The sequence below is a fragment of the Cryptotermes secundus genome, unplaced genomic scaffold (assembly GCF_002891405.2).
Source record: "Cryptotermes secundus unplaced genomic scaffold, Csec_1.0 scaffold1928, whole genome shotgun sequence".
NCBI lineage: Eukaryota > Metazoa > Arthropoda > Insecta > Blattodea > Kalotermitidae > Cryptotermes > Cryptotermes secundus.
In genome coordinates, this window is record NW_019740681.1 from 725538 (window position 1) to 743697 (window position 18160).

An 18160-nucleotide genomic window follows, 5' to 3' on the forward strand; every position below is an offset into this window, starting at 1 on the left:
TGAAATGAAACGTATGACACTTATCGAGATATGAAAACATATTAAAAGGAAAATGGAACTGAACATCACACAATGAGGGGCTTCATTATTTGTACTGCTCACCAAACATGATCAGGATAAGAATCAGATGGATGAGATGACATGTAGCATGCATAAGGGGCATTATCATTTGGCAGAGGATGGGAGGACAATAACAGAACGGATTTTGCAAGTACGGACTGGATTCATCTTGCGGAAAGTTAATAAACTTTCTTGATACATATGAGGTAAGAAAATTTCTTGACTGATTTACTGACCATCAGCCTCTGACATTAAATAACATGGAGAAAATTCCAGTAAATTTAAATACTGTTTTCTATCAGTACATACCTGTTCATCAGCCGTCTGGAAGCCCTGGCAACAGCCGTCACGCAAATGTTCAGGCGTCGGTGTCTCAATACCACCTTGGCGACAACACCAGGAACCCTTAATCTTCTCTAGGGGTATTGGACCTCCATCACCTGCAAACAGGTATGAAGGCTGCTCCTTCTTGACTTTCGTAGACTCTGTTACTTTCTCTGATGGTGTGGTGGTGTGCTCAAAATTCTGACACAAATATGCAGCATTTCCTGAAGAAGCCCTGACTTCATTCCGTGCAGTCATACCGTCAAACACCTGAGAATGAAAACCACTTGCGCCAATCATGCTGTTGGCAACTGGCTTTTGGTTTTCAGTCTTCAGGTTGGTATTACTGCCATCAAAACCCTGCTGACCAAAACAGTTATTATTTGCCATACTTGTAGGCGTAACCTTCCGTTCCTCACTCTTCATTTGTGGGGTACATGAACCATACTCTTGCTGGTATTGGCAGACCCCTGTGGCGACCATTCCCTGTGCTCTGTGATCCTCCACATCCACATCGGGTACCACTGAGCCGTAAGCATTATTCTGGAACTCATTCCTGCTCCCTGGCCCTATGCCCATTCTCTTTTGGAATGATTTGTCATCCACTTCTACAGAACACTCCCTTGTGCACTTAAAAGTGCTCACACCAGTACTTGTGCACTTAAACATCTGGTCTTTGTAACTATTATTATTATTGTTATTACTACTATTGTTATTTGAGGTCATAGACACCTGTTCCTGAGGCAGCATTGGGGAATGCCAATTCACATTAGTACAACTCTGTCTGCCGCTTGATTTCTGCTGGAAGTTTGCAGGAAGTGTATTATTTGGTACAAAATGTTTCACAGATGCACTGGAAGCGGCTAGATCTAGTGATTTGTCAATGATTCCCCCACGATCCTCACTTGCCGCGTACTTGATGAAGTTCTCCATGGCCGAGATGCTATTACCGTCCATGATGTCATTATTCGCTGAGCTGCTCCAATCCCACGGGAAGCCACCACCCTCAGACGTCATTATTGACGGATGATTCCGAGGATGGTGGCCTTGGGCTAAAAAATTAACCTCCGAGGATGATTGGTTGTCTAGCTGCTGTTTGCGTTCTACGTTGGCCGCAGGTCTGCCACCCATCATGCCACTGTGATGACCATCAGATGTCATCATGCGATTTACATTCTGGTTGTCCGACAGCATTCTGTCCACTACGACGCGAGCATCTGATGTCTGTGGCATCATGCTGGACGACGAAGATGACATGTATTGCGACTGTGGCACAGATGTTGATCGCTGCTGATCTCCCGGACTCATAATCTGATGACCAGCACTACCATCTGACGGAGCCGGTCTATCCATGCTCATCTGCTGGTTGTACTGTTGTTGCATTTGATGGTTCATCTGTTTGTTCAGGATCATTGTCTTCAAGCGACTGTTGAGGTTTACACGTTCATAAGCATCACTTTGCAAGCCATTCTGTGTATTGGCCCTGTTGTCTTCGCGGTATATATTGCTCTTGTTGTCGTCTGGCCACATCATTCTGCCATTGCTGCTACTTGCGGACACACTCCAGGGTCCTGTCATTGTATCCCCCATGTTACTGTCTTGGCCTGGATACCTGCACATGACAAGAGGCATGAGGACTGGCACAACAAAGGAAAGAATATACAAATTACAAACCGTATGGCACAACATTGTCCGAGAGGTGGATACCAACATTTTGGAGGAAAACACAGACTCCACACTCAATTCTTCTGTGAAGAAGATGACAGCATGTTCCTCTGGAATGTTGGTTTGCACAGTGTGACAACTCACAAGACCATGAAATGAATCTTCAGCACAATGAAAATCTCACACCTTAAACATCTCAATGAAAGCAAAGGGAGAAGATACTCTCAGAGACCTGAGGCTCCACAACCACAGATGGCCACCTTTCCAAAATGCAGGCCAATTTGTTAGCTTCAAAACATTATGATTTTAAGATAACACTTTCACATAAGTTAGACACATACTACAGTTTGAGGCCTTGGCTCAATGACATAACTGAGATACGAGATACAGTTTGAGACCTTAGCCCAATCACATAACTGAGATAAACGCTAAAGTCTGATCACATAACTCAGACTCAGGTTGCAGTTTGACCTACCTACTAGAGTTGTGTAAACTCTGTTGTTGAAGTTGTTGGTGTTGTATTTGGGGGTGGGGTAGGTACCCAGGCAAGGCGTTTGGGTGACCGGTCGAATTAGGGTTGGCAGTGCTGGAGTTTGTGGGTGTGGGGTTGCTATAGGCAGAGGCCGAAGTCTTTGTCCCACTGCTCAGCACGACACTAGGAATAGATGACCCGTCACTGTTTGTGTCCATATGAACAGAACTGCTCCGACTGGTTGGTGTTGTTGATGGGGGTGGGGCCATTGCCACATCCTGAAAACATTAGAAGGCAATGCTGCTCAGAAGAACTTGCTGAACTTCAAGTTAGATCTGAGGTTCTTCAGGCAGTGAACATGAAGACGAGTCTTCAGGGACATAATGCGGTCAGGTTTCTGAGGGACATTCAGTGATGAGGATGGAAACAGCACAACAATTTTAAGCTCCATCCAGTGTAACCAATTTGTAATTGTTTAAAACGTTACATTGCATGTTTAAATGTTTCTTCAAGAAACTTCCGAGTCCTACAAAAGGAAACAGCTCTACACATGTAGTATTTGAGATTCTTACGTCAGTGGTCATGAAGAATTCCATCTTCTGGGACATAATGTCATGTAGTCTGTTACTATACTATACAAACTTCGTCCAAATTTGTAGGTTAGGTACAGTTTAAATTGGAGTATAAAATGTAATAAATAAGTAAAATGATTAATAATAAAATACTAGATGAAGGCCAATGGTTGCAGTAGTAGCTTAATACAAATTATTTCGATAAGAACAAGACTGTAAAGATGGACGCCACCAGATTCCCAAAGCAGAATAGTGTCTATTTGCCCTCATGCTTGTAAAGCATGTTCGTCTGTTTGCTGCTCTTGTGTTGACGGCTGATTGGTGTAACTGTAATGCACTGCAGAGGCAGATGTAGCAGTCAGAGTGTGTACTGCTATTAATGTCAACCATTAAAACAGAGAGATTGTACATTAGTCCAAAATGTGGCTGCCCACCTATTGGACTACAAACAAGGTGACACTCATTCTTTGCAAACTTATACTGCCATATCTACAAACTGTTGCTCTATTTACCAACCTGAACTGCCTTCAACACAGATCAGGGTGGTAACTGACTGAACTGTTTCACTCCTATTGGCTTTCATTGGACCTGTGGATTCATGTTTATTTATTTACCAGTAGCACTGACTGGTAGGATAATCAGTGAGAAATGGATTGGAAAGGATGGAAATGAAGTTGTCACGACATGAGAAACTTCACTCAGGGTATCCAGTCTCTGGCCTGAGATTTGAACTCAGGTTCTCCTGATTACAAGGCACTACTCACTAAACCACGGCATCAGTCCCATGGCCATGTACTGTTCTGTTCTGTTATTGACAAAGCGAAGTAAGTGGAAAAAGATCTGAAAGGAGACGATTTTGGTGAATGATAAGGCAAGCTTTGGGGTGTCAGCCTAGAAATTTGAAACAGGAGCCTCCTACATCAGCAAGCTCAGTGAACCTCCTCAGTTGAGTGAGCATTACTCACATGGTCTTCTGAACTGAGCCCAACCCTTTCATTGTTAGACTCTGAAACTTCTAGATAGTAGACTCCGCTGGACTTGACAAAGACAGTATGCTTATTGTGACTGTGCTGCCTTTAGGCACAAAACATTTATGCTTCTGCCTGTACCATCGGGGGGCAGTTCAATCAATAATCCAAAATGGCAGACACTTTCTTGCACACAGACTTGACTCAATTGAAAGTCACATCTTATGCAATCTTCTTTTATTATTGATGTAATCAATCTTGATACCAAATTGAGGTGCTGGATCACTTCCCTACATTCATTTCTGGTTGACATGACTGCCAACAGCGATAACCTTCACTAACAACAGGCACTTAGGTTGGTTGACATAGGACAGAGGGGAACAGAAGGGCTGGCAGTTGCACTCTCATCCCCTGCAGCCTCAGAATAGAAGTGCTCAGGTAAGGCAGTGCCATCTGTCTCACCTGCGATGAACTGTAGCCACTGCCACCGTTCACATAATCTCTCTGGTCAGCATACTGTCCACTAGGAGATGTATCCATGTACTGTCCATTCATACTGCTTGTCCGGTGGACTGCTCCACTGTTCACTCCATTCACAGATGCAGAGGAGGTACTGTTGTGACTGTTCGGCAGCCCATTGACAGTATTGCTATTCAAACTCACAGTTCCTGCAAAGAAGGAGAAAGTGTACTGACGGTAGCTTCAGACTGTTTCCACAAGCAGAAGCATCCAACCCTTGCCCAGGACAGGGTTGCTTTCCTGTCAGTATATTGCAGTCTACACATGTAATTCTGATTGCACCCCAAACTTTACCTTACCCTAACAGCCGCAGCTACCCTGCATATTGGCAAGAGTATGCAGTGAATTTTGTAACATGTTTATGTGTTCGTCAGTCTGAACAATTGTGCCCCATGCAGAGGCTTTATATAAACTAACTGAACAGTGCATGATGCTCCCTCAGCAGCTCAAGCTACGTGGCTGATCATGAAATTTGATATAGCAATGAGCTATGGGATGGTAAACCAGGTTCCAATTCCTGGCAGTGGCATGATTTTCTCTTCTTCATAGCATCCAAGTTGGCTCTGGGGGTCATTAGTCTATCCAGTGGGTTCTGGGGGTAAAGCAGACAAGATGTGAAGCTGAATACTGACCTCCATTTAGTACCAAAGTCAATAATGGTGGAGCTGCACCTCCACTTCCCATATGTCTTCGTGATATAGCGTTCAAATAATTGAGCACTGGGACAACTTTACCTTCTTTACGGAACATCTGGACCTAAGAGGGAAGAAGTGGACAGGAGGATGAAGGAAACTGAATTATGAGGAACTTCAAAATGAGTATTTCTTGCCACATATTACAGTGATCAAATTAAGCAGGGTGAGATGAACACAGCATGTAGCATGCATAGGAGAGACAAAAAGCATGCACAAAACTTTACTTGTTAAGAGCAGAATTGACTAAACTGCTTTGAATAGGTAGGCACAGATGAGAGGATTATATTAAAATGAATCTCAAATTAAATACAATGTAAGATTATGGACCGGGGTTCACCTGGCTCAGGTTAAGGCCCAGTGGCAGGCCATTGCAAACACAGCCATGAACGTTCTGGGTCCACAGAAGGTGGGAAATATCGTGAGTACCAGTGCAAGTAACAGTTATGCTGTGGAATGCACAGACGCAATTACCACTGTGTGCAGTAATGAAGTCTGCAAGACGTGACATGTACAGCTGTTGGTCATTCCACTTCGCTGATTCTCTTACATTCCCATTTTCAATGCAGTAAATTCAGAATGAAGGAAAAAAGTGAAAAGTGAAGCTATCCCTGTACCAGGCTGGGAAGGCCCATAGGGCTGTGAGACGTCAAGGCTCCCACATTTTCTAGACAATTGGCTCAAAGATATCGGCGAGGTTGTCGGCCGTGCTTTACTCCCCAGGAATATTCCTGGTACTCATTTCTGTTAGAGGCTGAGTTGACCACAGGACCACAGTCCTGCTGGAAGGATTAGGTCAATTGAAAAAATCCACCTCATCGGGATTAGATCCCGCGACCTTCCAGCTTGTAGCATAGTGCCTCAACCAACTACACTGCTGCATGCCCCCAATCCAGTCCTCATGGAAAAATGGCAGGCCTAGTAAATAAAATCATGTAATGAGGATATGGCAGTGACATGTCGCTGAACACTAACGTACCAGCGTGGCCACCCTGAAGTCCGTTGGCTGAGCCGATGGGCGATGGCTGAGGTGTATGCACTTGTGAGTAACTCCCGCTTCCACCTCTAGGCGTCAGTGGTTGCTGGGCTGGAGACGATGGTGGTCGATTGCCAGGCAGCGCCCCTGCGGCTTGATACTGCTGCTGCTGCTGCTGTTGTTGTTGCTGTTGCTGATGCTGCTGTTGAAACGAAGCTGTTGTGTGCGGCTCTGCAGTCATGAACGCGGTCTGCTGCTGGTAGCCTACCAATGAGAACACACAACACAGCTTTACTGCCCCGCATCAATTTTCTGTCCCATCTGCCTCTTTCTCCTTGACTTAATGGCCCCAGTAATATTTGGTGAGCTTCTCTCTATGCAGTTTTGTCCATCCTCCAGCCACATACTCTCCTCAGCTCCCTGTTCTCAAACGCCCTCCATCTGTGCCCTCTTAGTGTGAGAGGAACAAGTATCACTCTCCTCAGCTCCCTGTTCTCAAACGCCCTCCATCTGTGCCCTCTTAGTGTGAGAGGAACAAGTATCACTCTCCTCAGCTCCCTGTTCTCAAACGCCCTCCATCTGTGCCCTCTTAGTGTGAGAGGAACAAGTATCACTCTCCTCAGCTCCCTGTTCTCAAACGCCCTCCATCTGTGCCCTCTTAGTGTGAGAGGAACAAGTATCACTCTCCTCAGCTCCCTGTTCTCAAACTCCCTCCATCTGCACTCTCTCAGTATGAGAGGAACAAGTATCACATCCATATGAAGCAAACAGCAGGTTCTGAACTGGGGAGCAGCAAACTTTCCCAAACACTTGGGCTCAACATGCTTCCAAACGATCTACAAGTATGTCATGGTTTTGTCCTGCATCCTGGTGATGAGATATCAGCATTATTTCCAGACCAACCTCTTTACAGAACCTACTGACATAATCCTGCCCTCACCTGCTGCTGCTACAGGTGGCTGATGATACGGCGCTGAGCTCGTGTACTGTGGGTGATGGTGATATCGCAGATCATCCAGTTGCTGTATGAACTGGCCTTGCTGTGTCCAAGTGCCTGCTGATAATAAAACATCCATTCTTGTATGACAGATTATTTGGCAAACACAGTGTTGTGGCTCCAGACCAGAATGAATAAAGTTGAGAGTGTCTGTGCTGGGGAACTCCATGCTCTGCTGTTTCCCAGTCTGAGTATGTACTTTGGGTTAAATTTCATGATTTTATTTCAGTCTTTTGCTTTCTATGTGTTAGGTAGGATCTGAACAAACTTGCTGTTGTTCCATGAATGCCAAGAAAATGTAATTTAGTTAAAACAATTTCTAGATTTACATAGTCAAAAACTTTTACTTAAAAACAGAATTTCTGCACCAACACGCATTTTATTGATTAACAGATTTTAATACACTGTCTGGGATAGTATATTATTAGTTTGCAAATAATGGCTCAGCCTATTGTGCATATCTTTCTCAAGTAATTCAAAGAAATTGGTTAATAGCGAAACTGACCTGTAGTTTGACATAACTAGTTTTGTCCCCTTTTTTGTACAGTGGTCTTGCTACTGAAATCTTAAGACAATCAAGGAAGATCCCTGTGAATAGTGGGTGATTATAAATGTGAGTTAATGGGTGGCTCATTAGAGATGCGCAAATTTTAAAATTTTATTTGTAAATCGATCATAACCTGATGAGTTTTTGCTTTTAATCTCAGTTTCAGTGGTTGGAATTGTCTTAATATCAGGGAATTTTCTAAGAAATGCCTATTTTAGAAATGAAATGGCATTATTTCTTACTTCTTGATGCAACTTCAGTTTCATTAATTGTCATAAAAAAGTACTGAAGGCATCAGCAATTACTTCTGGGTCCTTTATTTCTTCATCATTCTTAAGAAGAGACAGTATCTGTTCAGTCAGATGTAATTTCCTTGTTTCAGGTTTTATTATATTCCAATCGATTTTGCTCTAAGCCTATAGTAATGCTGCCTTTTAGCCTCTTTTATAACTCTACTCAGGATTTTGTAATAATTAATGTAATATACTGTCACGTGTGGATTATTACTGCTCCTGCTATATATATACAGGCACCTTTTATGTTTGCAAGATATTTTATTTTTTTGTGAAATCCAGTCGCTTTTTATTCTACCTACAATTTTATTCTGAATAGGAAAACAATCTTCAAAGGTATTTCGAAAAAATATGTATCAAAAAAAGGATTAAACTTTTAGTTTGTATCCTTAGTTTTGAAACAGATTCCCCCACTTCATGTTCCAACAGATGCTGATATTGAGCAGTGGTTCATTATTTATTTTTCTGGTTTTCAGTTTCAAGGGCATTCAATTTACTTTTGTAGTAATATTATTTACTGCACGGAACTGAGAAGTGTGGTCTGGGAAGCCACTGACTGCAGAAGATGTAGGAGAGCTCAACCTTGCACTGTCTATAAAAATATTATCAATGGTTGCACATGGGGAATTTTGAATTCTTGCTGCAAAGGTCACAGTGTGTGAAAAATTGTATGTTTTTAGTGAAGATTTACTTGTTTTTCTCGTGTGATTTTCATTGATATAATTTATGTTTATGTCTCCATGGATTATAAACTCAGATTATGGATTGTACAGATATCTCAAAGTCTCATTTAGTCTGACTGCAGATTCATATAATTAGGTTAGATGTTTTAGTTACTAATTTAACTGCATAGATTTCAAAGTCCTGCTAATTTCAGTCATGATACAAATCAATTTTAATGAAATGTTGATCTGTCCTACTAAAATACACACACCTTCTCTCTGCAGGTCTTTTCAGCAAAAGCTGAAGCCTAACAGGTAATAGGTACACACAAATAACTTTAAGAACATACCAACAGCATTTGGATCTGCACCAGGCGCTGGATGCCACACCGAGTTCGGGAAGCGATCTCTGAGTGGAGGGGCAAATCCACCTGCTGGATCAACCATACCACCAGTTTGTGGGGGCAGAGGCCCCGTGTTGGCTCCATAGAAAGGCATCACTGGAGGAGCCTGCAGTACACAAGACCAACAGAATAACGCACTGGTTACCCCTAAACATGGAACAGGGCAGATACACAAAGACTCACAGCAGGCAGAAGGACAGAAAACAAAACCAGGTGAGAGAGAGAGAGAACAAGAAATGAAAACATCAGAGGATACAAAAGATAAACAGTATTGCGTTCTGGAGTGCAATGCTGCGTAGTCTGCTATAAGTTACACTAATGTTTCAGAGGAATATACTGCTTCCATCTTCAAGATCAAAGAGGAAGCAGCAAGCAGAGGCAGCCAAGCATGCGAGATCTGGAACGGAGCCACAGAGAACCAAGAAGGGCAAGAAGGGGCCCCACTCTGCTTGTTACTTTCTTCTTGCTGGTGGCTTGTTTAAGTTATTCTTCAACAGTGAAGATGGAGGCAGTATATTCTCCGCAACATCGGTAGACTTGTACCGGACTACACGGCGTCACTTCTCAGAAGAAAGTACTCTTAATAATCAGTGCCACGAAAATCTAACATCCGTCAAATTTATAGATAAACTAATAAATGTTCAAATAAGACAGTGTGGCAGCATTTTGAGAATGAATTCATACAGAATTGGAAGCAAAGTTTCAAACAAGACCGTGGAAGGAAAGCGCACAAGAAGAATATCAGAACTAAGACGGAAAAAACATATTAGGAAAGATGTCACAGAGGAAATTTCATGGGCAGAGGTTGGGGAGAGGCAGCTTTGGGAGGACAGACTTTGTTGCTAGGAGACTCACTTAAAGAGGAATCGTCTAGGGAGGAAGATGCTTTCTGGTTTGCAATTCTGTGACAGGCCTTGCAAATTTATGAATTGCAATGGATGGAATCCTATGTTTACAAGTGTTGCGGCACGGTAAGAAGCAACCCTGTTCAAAGCACTTCATATGTTTTTACAGGCAATGTTTCATAAATACACTGTGTTGGGAAACTGGAGAGTCCTTTGTTAAACCAGGCGGTACATATAGTGACCAGCATGTTTTAATGTGTTAAGAATACAGGCAGAGACAAATGATAGTTGATATTTTGATACTGGATACAACAAAGTTCAGAAGGCCAACATAAAACTGGAATCAACAGAAGAATGAAGTTCAACCTAAAATGCCCACAGTGGAAGGCCTACTACACGCACACCTACACATATAATGACCAGAGGTCAGTGAATGGCTGATTCCCGAGCACAGTCCATTGCTTTCTTCAAGGTCAAACAAAGGTGCTAACAAAACAACTTAAATATGGATGAAACACTTTGCTATGTTCAAAACATGATTTGACTACATTTTACTTCAAAAGTCTGAATTTTAGAGTTCACAATACCCAGTGGATTAGATCCAAAATATAGTTTAGTCCTCTAAAGCAAAGTGGTAATTATATGCACCACTTGTTTTGCCAATCAGATACTCCGAAGTTTCTCCACACAGTGTATTTGTGTGTTCTATAATTCTCACAATAAATAGTGACTGTTTCTCCAAACAGCATTAACCAGTTAGTCTCGGTAGCGGAGACGTAATGTGTCTTCTGTGTACATCCACAGGAACCTGCTCCTGATCCCGTTCCTAAGCCAGATAAATCCACTCCCTCACATGCAATTTGTTTAACAACCATCTTAATAATATTACATCTATATCAGGGTCTTTAAATCTGTATCTTCCATTCAGGTTTTCCTATCAGAACCATGTACACACTTCTCACCTCTCAAATGCTTGGAACATGAGCAACCCATTTCATCATCTTTGATTTGATCACCCTGATAATATGTGGCAAAGAGTGTAAATTGTGAAGCTCTGTATCAAGCAGTTTTCGACACCCTCCCATCACTTCCTCCCCCTTATGACCAAACGTTCCTCTCAGCACCCTGTTCTCACGCACATGCAGTGTGAAGGACCAAGCGTAGTTTTCCATCTTTTAGCCGTTTACCAGATCGGCATGTTCCTCTGTTAGTGAAGTGCCTGGTTTGAATCTCTGCCGGATGCCGGTATCCTGACTAGGTCTGTCCCTCCAGATAAATTCTGTGACAGCGCCTTCAATTAGGGCACAACCGCCCCCTTCTGCATTCCCTCCAATTAACGATTCGCTATAGCCCCGCCATTAGACACTGCAGACCTGTGGTTTGCTTCGTTAAGCCCACTACAAACAAACAGATCAGTTACCTCGCGGAGTAGACAGAGTGGGAACAACCGCCCTTCTGGCTGGGTCAATCTGACCTGCAGGCGACCCCAGGACTACTGTACTCTTTTGCTGGAGCTTGGCGCGTGGCTTGATCGGAGAGTCCACCCTTGACACCGTGCGACCCGGAAACAGTGGGAGGGGGCAAACGAGAAGGTAGAAAGGTCTTTTGTCTCGGCGGTAGCAGATCAGGGGCGATGTGGGTTAGAGGCAGGACATCACGTCTTTACAGCGCAGGCATTGCTACCCCGAGCGAATGCAGAGCACTGGCCTCCACTGCACATGTCTTACACTTTGCTATGTGTCTATCTGTATATCGCCCCATTAATTCTTTAGGGTTATGAGTTCACCTTACTGCGTGTCTGTCTATCCTACCCAATTGCTTCGTTTTTTTGTGAGGTTCGTGTCGTATCAAAGGAAAGCAGTCGATTGGTTCTTCCCATGAAAGATAAGGTAACAGGTCATCAGGACCAAAGGGTGGTGAGACGTTGAGGCTCCCACATTTTCTAGACAAACGGCTCACAGATGGCGGTGAGCTTGTCAGCCTTACGCGCCGGTCGCCCTTCACCCCCATGAATAGTGCTGGTACTCGTTTCTGTTAGAGGCTGAGTCGACCCCAGGGCCATAGTGCGGCTGAAAGGTTTAGTTCAGTTGAAAAATCCAATGACATCGAGATACGAACCCGCTACCTTCCGGATTGTAGCATAGTGCCTCAACCAAGCACGTCACCGCGTGCCCCCTTAGTCCTGCCCGAATGCTGGGATAACGGATGAATGATGAATTGCAACGGAAGTGACCATGACGCAGTCGAAATGCCCAGAGGTACTACATGTTCACTCAGATTCAGCGTAAGCCTGGTAATTCTGCCGGACCTGGTAGCTGCAAGCGCAAGTCGGGCGTGCCGCAAGGCACTCGTGTTATGCAGGATGCAGGACGGTTCCGGAGCTCGGCGATATTCTGGAACGTCGAACTGGCGAAATGTGTCAACCGTATTGCGTCCTCGAGAGGAACACTTTCAACACGCTGATTAAACAAGCCTTTGCTCTGTCGCAATGGTGTTTCTCACCTACTGGTTCACGACCCACGGACAGGCCGCGAAATATTAGAAGCCTATTAAAAAAACCGGACAAACAGAAGACAGCTGTCTGACCGACCGAGCCGGACGGCTCGCATCGTCGGGTGTGATTAGAGGTGACTACTAAGAATACGATCTGCTGGGATGTGACGCCGTGTAGTCTCGTAGGTAGGGTACGACGTTTCAGAGGAACCTCCTCACTCCATCTCCTTAATCCAGTCTAAAGATGCAGTGAATAAGTTAACCCGAAATGTTGGTACGAATCTACCAAATTTCATAGCTTCACATCCCACATGCCGCAAATGCGCGAAGGGCGGTCGCCCGAGAATTATGGTATTTACGTATGTTTAACCCCGGGGGTCGCGCGTTTGAATCTCGCTTGGGCAGAGGGAGGCGAGGTAGGACACTTACAGTGGGCTGCTTTGCCGCACACAACAGCACGCACAATTACGCGCAATCTACGCAGAAAACCGATAAAAGAAATTTCGTTAGTTTATTTAGCGACGGTGACAGTAGCTGACGCTGTCAAGTAATTACTGTATAATGAACTGCCGGAAACGAAGCAGTGTCCTGCCGCTCGGCAAGACATACGCACTTCTCACGTCCCTATGCGTGCTACATTCCCCGTCCGGCCTCCATAGCCAGGCACCAGAAGAGGAAGGACCAATCCTACCCCAAAAGTTACGTACGGGCCAAGCAACCTGGGGGCCTCATATCCTGAGGTATTCGCCCTCACTGTCTTACCTAATGCAAGCAGGAGTACCCGTTCTTCGCCCGGGGCACAGCTGCTTTCCTTGTCGCTGTCAGAACATACAGTGGATTCAACCTTGACGAATGAGTAACATTCGAATTATGAAATCTGAACTCAAGCTGTCACAGGTCGGTCGGAAAGCGACTACTTCCCATATGCACGGTTCCAATTGGATCAGGAATGCGGACACAGACGGATGCAAGGCTAATTAAAGTGTGGAGGCACCTGAGGAAAATGTCTAATGCTACACAAATCGCTAATGGCGAGAAATCGAAGCCAGGGATGTCGCAATATTACTGCAGGTTATCCTTACCTATACGTGTTATTTGTCTGAAGAAGATTTTACTCTGAAGATGGAGACTGTAATGTACATCGAAGCACAGGAAACAGTCTCAACACACGACACGATGACACTCGTACATAAAATCGTCAGTAAGGAGTAACGAGGGCTGACGTGTCCAGTCAGGGGCGCCAGTTCGGCTCAGGGATCAAGTGGTACATCGCGACATATTTCTGATGTGTTGGCAACCATGCGCCCTCCAGTTTCCGTCCGTCCGCGTGTAACACATCGAGAACTGCTGGAGGGGGTTTACACGAAATCTGACATTAGGGGGATTCGCTCAGAATCGGCAAATTTCTGAAACCCATAAGACGCCTGGCCATGACAACGCTAGTCGCATGTCTGCGCCAAAGAGGGCAATACGACCCTACGACAGACACATAATAAAACGCATTTGCTCCACACTCTGACAGCCGAGGTACGTCTGTACACAACTTTGAATAAAAACGAGTTCTTCACGCGGGCCGTCCTTCGAGCTCTTCGCCGAACCGAATCGAGAGCCCATGTCAAGGGCAGTCGAAAGTTGAGCAAGTTTCGCCAAGTCTGGTCGGTGCCCATGTGCATTCGGAAATACATTTTGGCAAATGAAAGGTTTTGCGGAAGATGCTCCAGCCAGGATACTGAGTTCCGGGCAACAATAAAGCAACAGACAGACGTCTATGCCCCCTAGCCACCGGCTGGGCGTCACTATGTATCCGGGAGCCCTGCGATCTGCCATCTTTGGTTTTGCTCTCGGCTTCAAGGACTTGCTGACGTGGTTCCGCGGTTACAAGTTGCTACAGTGTGTTTCTCGTGCCACTCCAGACTCATCAAGACTTCTCAGAAGGCCCCGAAATTACATCTCCAAATTACGGCCCTCAATAACTCAGATAATCAAAATTCCACGGTCACTGCCCGCAGTAGCTCAGAGAATTTAGTAATTTAACGTGCATCAACCATTCGTTCATGAACACCCAGGCTAATGAGCACTGCTTCGGCCCTGGGTAACTTCCATGCTCAAAACTGACCTACCAGATAGTTTGCTTGGTATGACCCTCCTTCCTACTTCGCAATTTCTCTCTGGGATGTGATGCCGTGTACCCTGGGAATTAGTCACCAACGTTTCGGAGAAACCTGCTGTCTTCATCTTCAGGGAAAATGAGCTCTTGCCTCAATGCAGTGGCAATTGACCACAACTGATAATTAATGAACAAATCCTTAACTCATATGTCTTAATTCGATAAGGCAATATGGCGCTTACCACAAGCGTGCAAAGAAGGAACCTTGCAGCCCTGCCCAGGGGCCCTGACAAACCTCATAAAATCCTCTCACCCTACTACCACCACCCCCAAACCCCAAACCCCAGCTTCCAAATTACAGTACCGCAGCAACCCCCACCACACCCCCATTTCCTTTCTCCAGCCATCTGGCAACGTCGCATAATAACGCTTGCAGTACACCAATAGTACCAACTCTCCGAGACAAGACGATGTTTGTGGGCAAGGAAGGAAGTGATGTTCCCAAAACGGGCCCAAGATTATGGGCTGTTAGCTCAAGTAATCTGGGATTAGGTTGTCAAATTAATGGCGCTGGTTTGACGAGAGTGAATAAATAACGCAATTTAAGCAGATTAATTGTTTTGTAGATGTCCCATTCGGGGACAGGACGCTTGGACACGCGTCGGAAAACGGACGCAGTGACGTAACGCATTCTGCTTCTGCAGCAACCCGCGTCACACACGGCCATCAAAATCGCTGCACGAACGTCACAAAAATCTCTCCAAGCTATTATAACAAAAAGAAAAAGAAAAATCTTGACCGAGATTTTTTGAGAAAAACACCTAAGGTTGGCGGCCCTGAAGCTATTAACGTAAAGATAAGGGGTGGAGGGGGCAGCCCAGGCAGCTACAATCGATCTTTTCTATGACGTCACAGGCGGGCTTACAGCAGCACAGCGAGGGGGTAAAAATGCGGCGGGAGAGATGCGCGACAGAGGTTGCGCACAAGTATTTAATCAGACACCTCCCCCAGCACCCCAAAATGGGGAAAAAATGGGTTGCAAGGTGAGCTTTATAGTACATCTGCATTTTCAAGCATTTTCAATTAATACTTACAAAAATATAATCGTTACGGGATCTCCAATCTGAAATTGACACAGCACCTTCCCTAAACATCCAGGGTTCGTTGCCCCACATAATTGGAGCGGGCATTGAACCTTCGAACCGGCAACATCAGACCAACTCCACACAACAGTCCTCACGAAGCTGACAGTCGCTCAGTTAGTCAAGAAATTTCCCTCCTCCTACTGAACAAGAACAATTATTACCCACGAAGAGGACGAACTTCTGAGTTATAAAACCGTACAGTCCTGTAGAAGTCCACTGATGTTTCGGTGTAACATATCGCCTCCATCTTCAGGATTGGAGAATAAGTCTGCTTTTTGATAGTTGGTTGCTTGGCATATTTAACGATCCTGAAGCGTGACGAAACATTTCTCCGAAAAGCCGGTGGCATTCTACCGATCTACACAGTGTGACAGCCCATAGCCACCGCTGTGAGAACCTTAGATCCAACCATGCTCACAAGAGCCCGCCACTGACCCAAAGTAAGCCTGTCCACGCCATCACCCCATCCATTTTGATATAATCTTCTCATTGATGTGGCATGTTACCTTGAGGTTTCATGACTGACATTCGGCTTGCATGTCTCACCTCTTCTCATATTTTCTGCTCCCTGGTGTTAGGCAGCCCAATCACTTTGTACCCGCCAGGGATGAAATGAGCACGGACCGACGTATAACGAGAAACACCACGTCCTCCTCTCTGCTAAACCAAGATTATTTTATTGGTGGTAAGGGGGTCGGAGTTTGAAGTCCATCACTCATCTCCATCGTGCACCGAGGTTAACAATACATGGAGCTATCCCCTACTGCACCACATGTCTTAACTCTCTGAGGCCCAAAACCGTCGAAATAATATATACAGTCCAGCCCGTACCTCACAAGAAACACATTACGTCTCCGCTACAGAGACCAACCGGTTAATGCTGTTTGGGGAAACAGTCGCTGTTTATTGTGAGAATCACACGGAACACACAAATACACTGTGTGGGCAGAATGCAGAGACTTTATATATATGAATTAATTCTGTCCGTACCTCACAGGAAACACATTACGTCTCCGCCACAGAGACCAACCGGTTAATGCTGTTTAGGGGAACAGTCGCAGTTTACTGTGAGAACCATACGCAATGCTTGTTCTAGTGTTAAAGCTGGCGGTACACATAGTTTCCGCTGTACTTCGAAGGGCTACTTGAGCGTAGTGACAATCCATTCCGTCCTTCTAGTTGCCATATTTCATAATACTGATCCTTCATTGGTATTTTCGAGGCACATAGCAAGGTACGCACGTCCACCTAGGGTGACTGTACCCCTTCAGTCAGCCCCCCCCCCCCAAACGATCAAAGTTTCTAGCATAACTGCAGCTGAGATTTCACCGGTCTCTTCGATCCCAGAATCAGAGGGCATCGATGTTTTAGGCCAGACCGGGCTGAAAACAGGCTGCGATTTCTATGCGGTAACTACATGTACAGGGGGGGTCCAAAAATGTACTCATTCTTTGATTGTCAATATCTTTGGAACAAAATGACATGTAGCTGCAATTCTTGCGCGGCAGTGTAATGTAATGTTTTCTCAACAGATGGCAAATGTCACATGAGTCACCTGAGTGTCGTGCCGAGTGCGCACTAAGAGCAGAAGACAGCAGCAACAATGGCTGAAAAGTTGTTCTTTGAGCAATGCAAGGCTGTATTGAAGTGGTACTGGAAGTACGAAAACATTAAAGAGGTACAACGACAATGGCAGAATGAGTTTGGAACTCAGCCACCAACACGTCGAACAATTGCCCGTATTCGGGATAAATTTGCAGCCGAAGGAACTGTTCATGACGTGCATAGGCAAAGATCTGGGCAACCACGGATAGTAACAAGTCCACCTTCCATTGTTGTGGTGTTGCAACACTTGTCACGATCACCGCAAAAATTTGTGAATCAGTGTTTGGAGATGAGAGATTTTACGTAGAACAAGATGGTGCTCCACCTCACTACCATCGAGATGTCAGGGCGTACTTGGATGACACTCTACCTGGACGATGGATAGGTCGAATAGGTGCTACTGAGCACCCACCACGGTCTCCAGACCTAACACCTCTCGACTTTGCTTAAGGGGAACCTTGAAGGATGAAGTTTATCGACAAAAGCCAGCTACACTGAACGCGCTACGAGAAACCATCGAAGCGTCATGTGCAGCCATCACACCGGACACACTGACAGCCGTAGTTCGCTCAGCAGTTCCGCGGCATCGACGCTGTTTAGCCGCTGATGGTGGTCACTTCGAACACATACAATGACTCTCTCTCTCTCCGCGCAATAATTGTAACTTATATGTCATTCTGTTCGAAAGATACTGAGTATCAAAGAGTGAGTACGTCTTTTTGTACCCCTCTGTATGTACACAGCCTTCCTGCGCTCTGCCCACACAGTGCATTTGCGTGTTCCGTATGGTTCCCGTACTGTAACAGCTGATTAC

General features: G+C 45.0%; 1 protein-coding gene across 1 annotated transcript in view; it reads right to left on the bottom strand.

The window, feature by feature from the left end:
- LOC111872603 (DNA N6-methyl adenine demethylase) overlaps positions 1-18160 on the bottom strand; it is a 130121-nt gene that overhangs the window by 12655 nt on the left and 99306 nt on the right. Inside the window, exons 5-10 of the mRNA XM_033754761.1 lie at positions 9098-9257; positions 7189-7305; positions 6252-6512; positions 4524-4729; positions 2525-2799; positions 370-1996 (exon numbers count right to left, since the gene is read on the bottom strand). Of these exons, the coding sequence (XP_033610652.1) occupies positions 370-1996; positions 2525-2799; positions 4524-4729; positions 6252-6512; positions 7189-7305; positions 9098-9257 (2646 nt within the window). The remainder of the gene's footprint in view (positions 1-369; positions 1997-2524; positions 2800-4523; positions 4730-6251; positions 6513-7188; positions 7306-9097; positions 9258-18160) is intronic.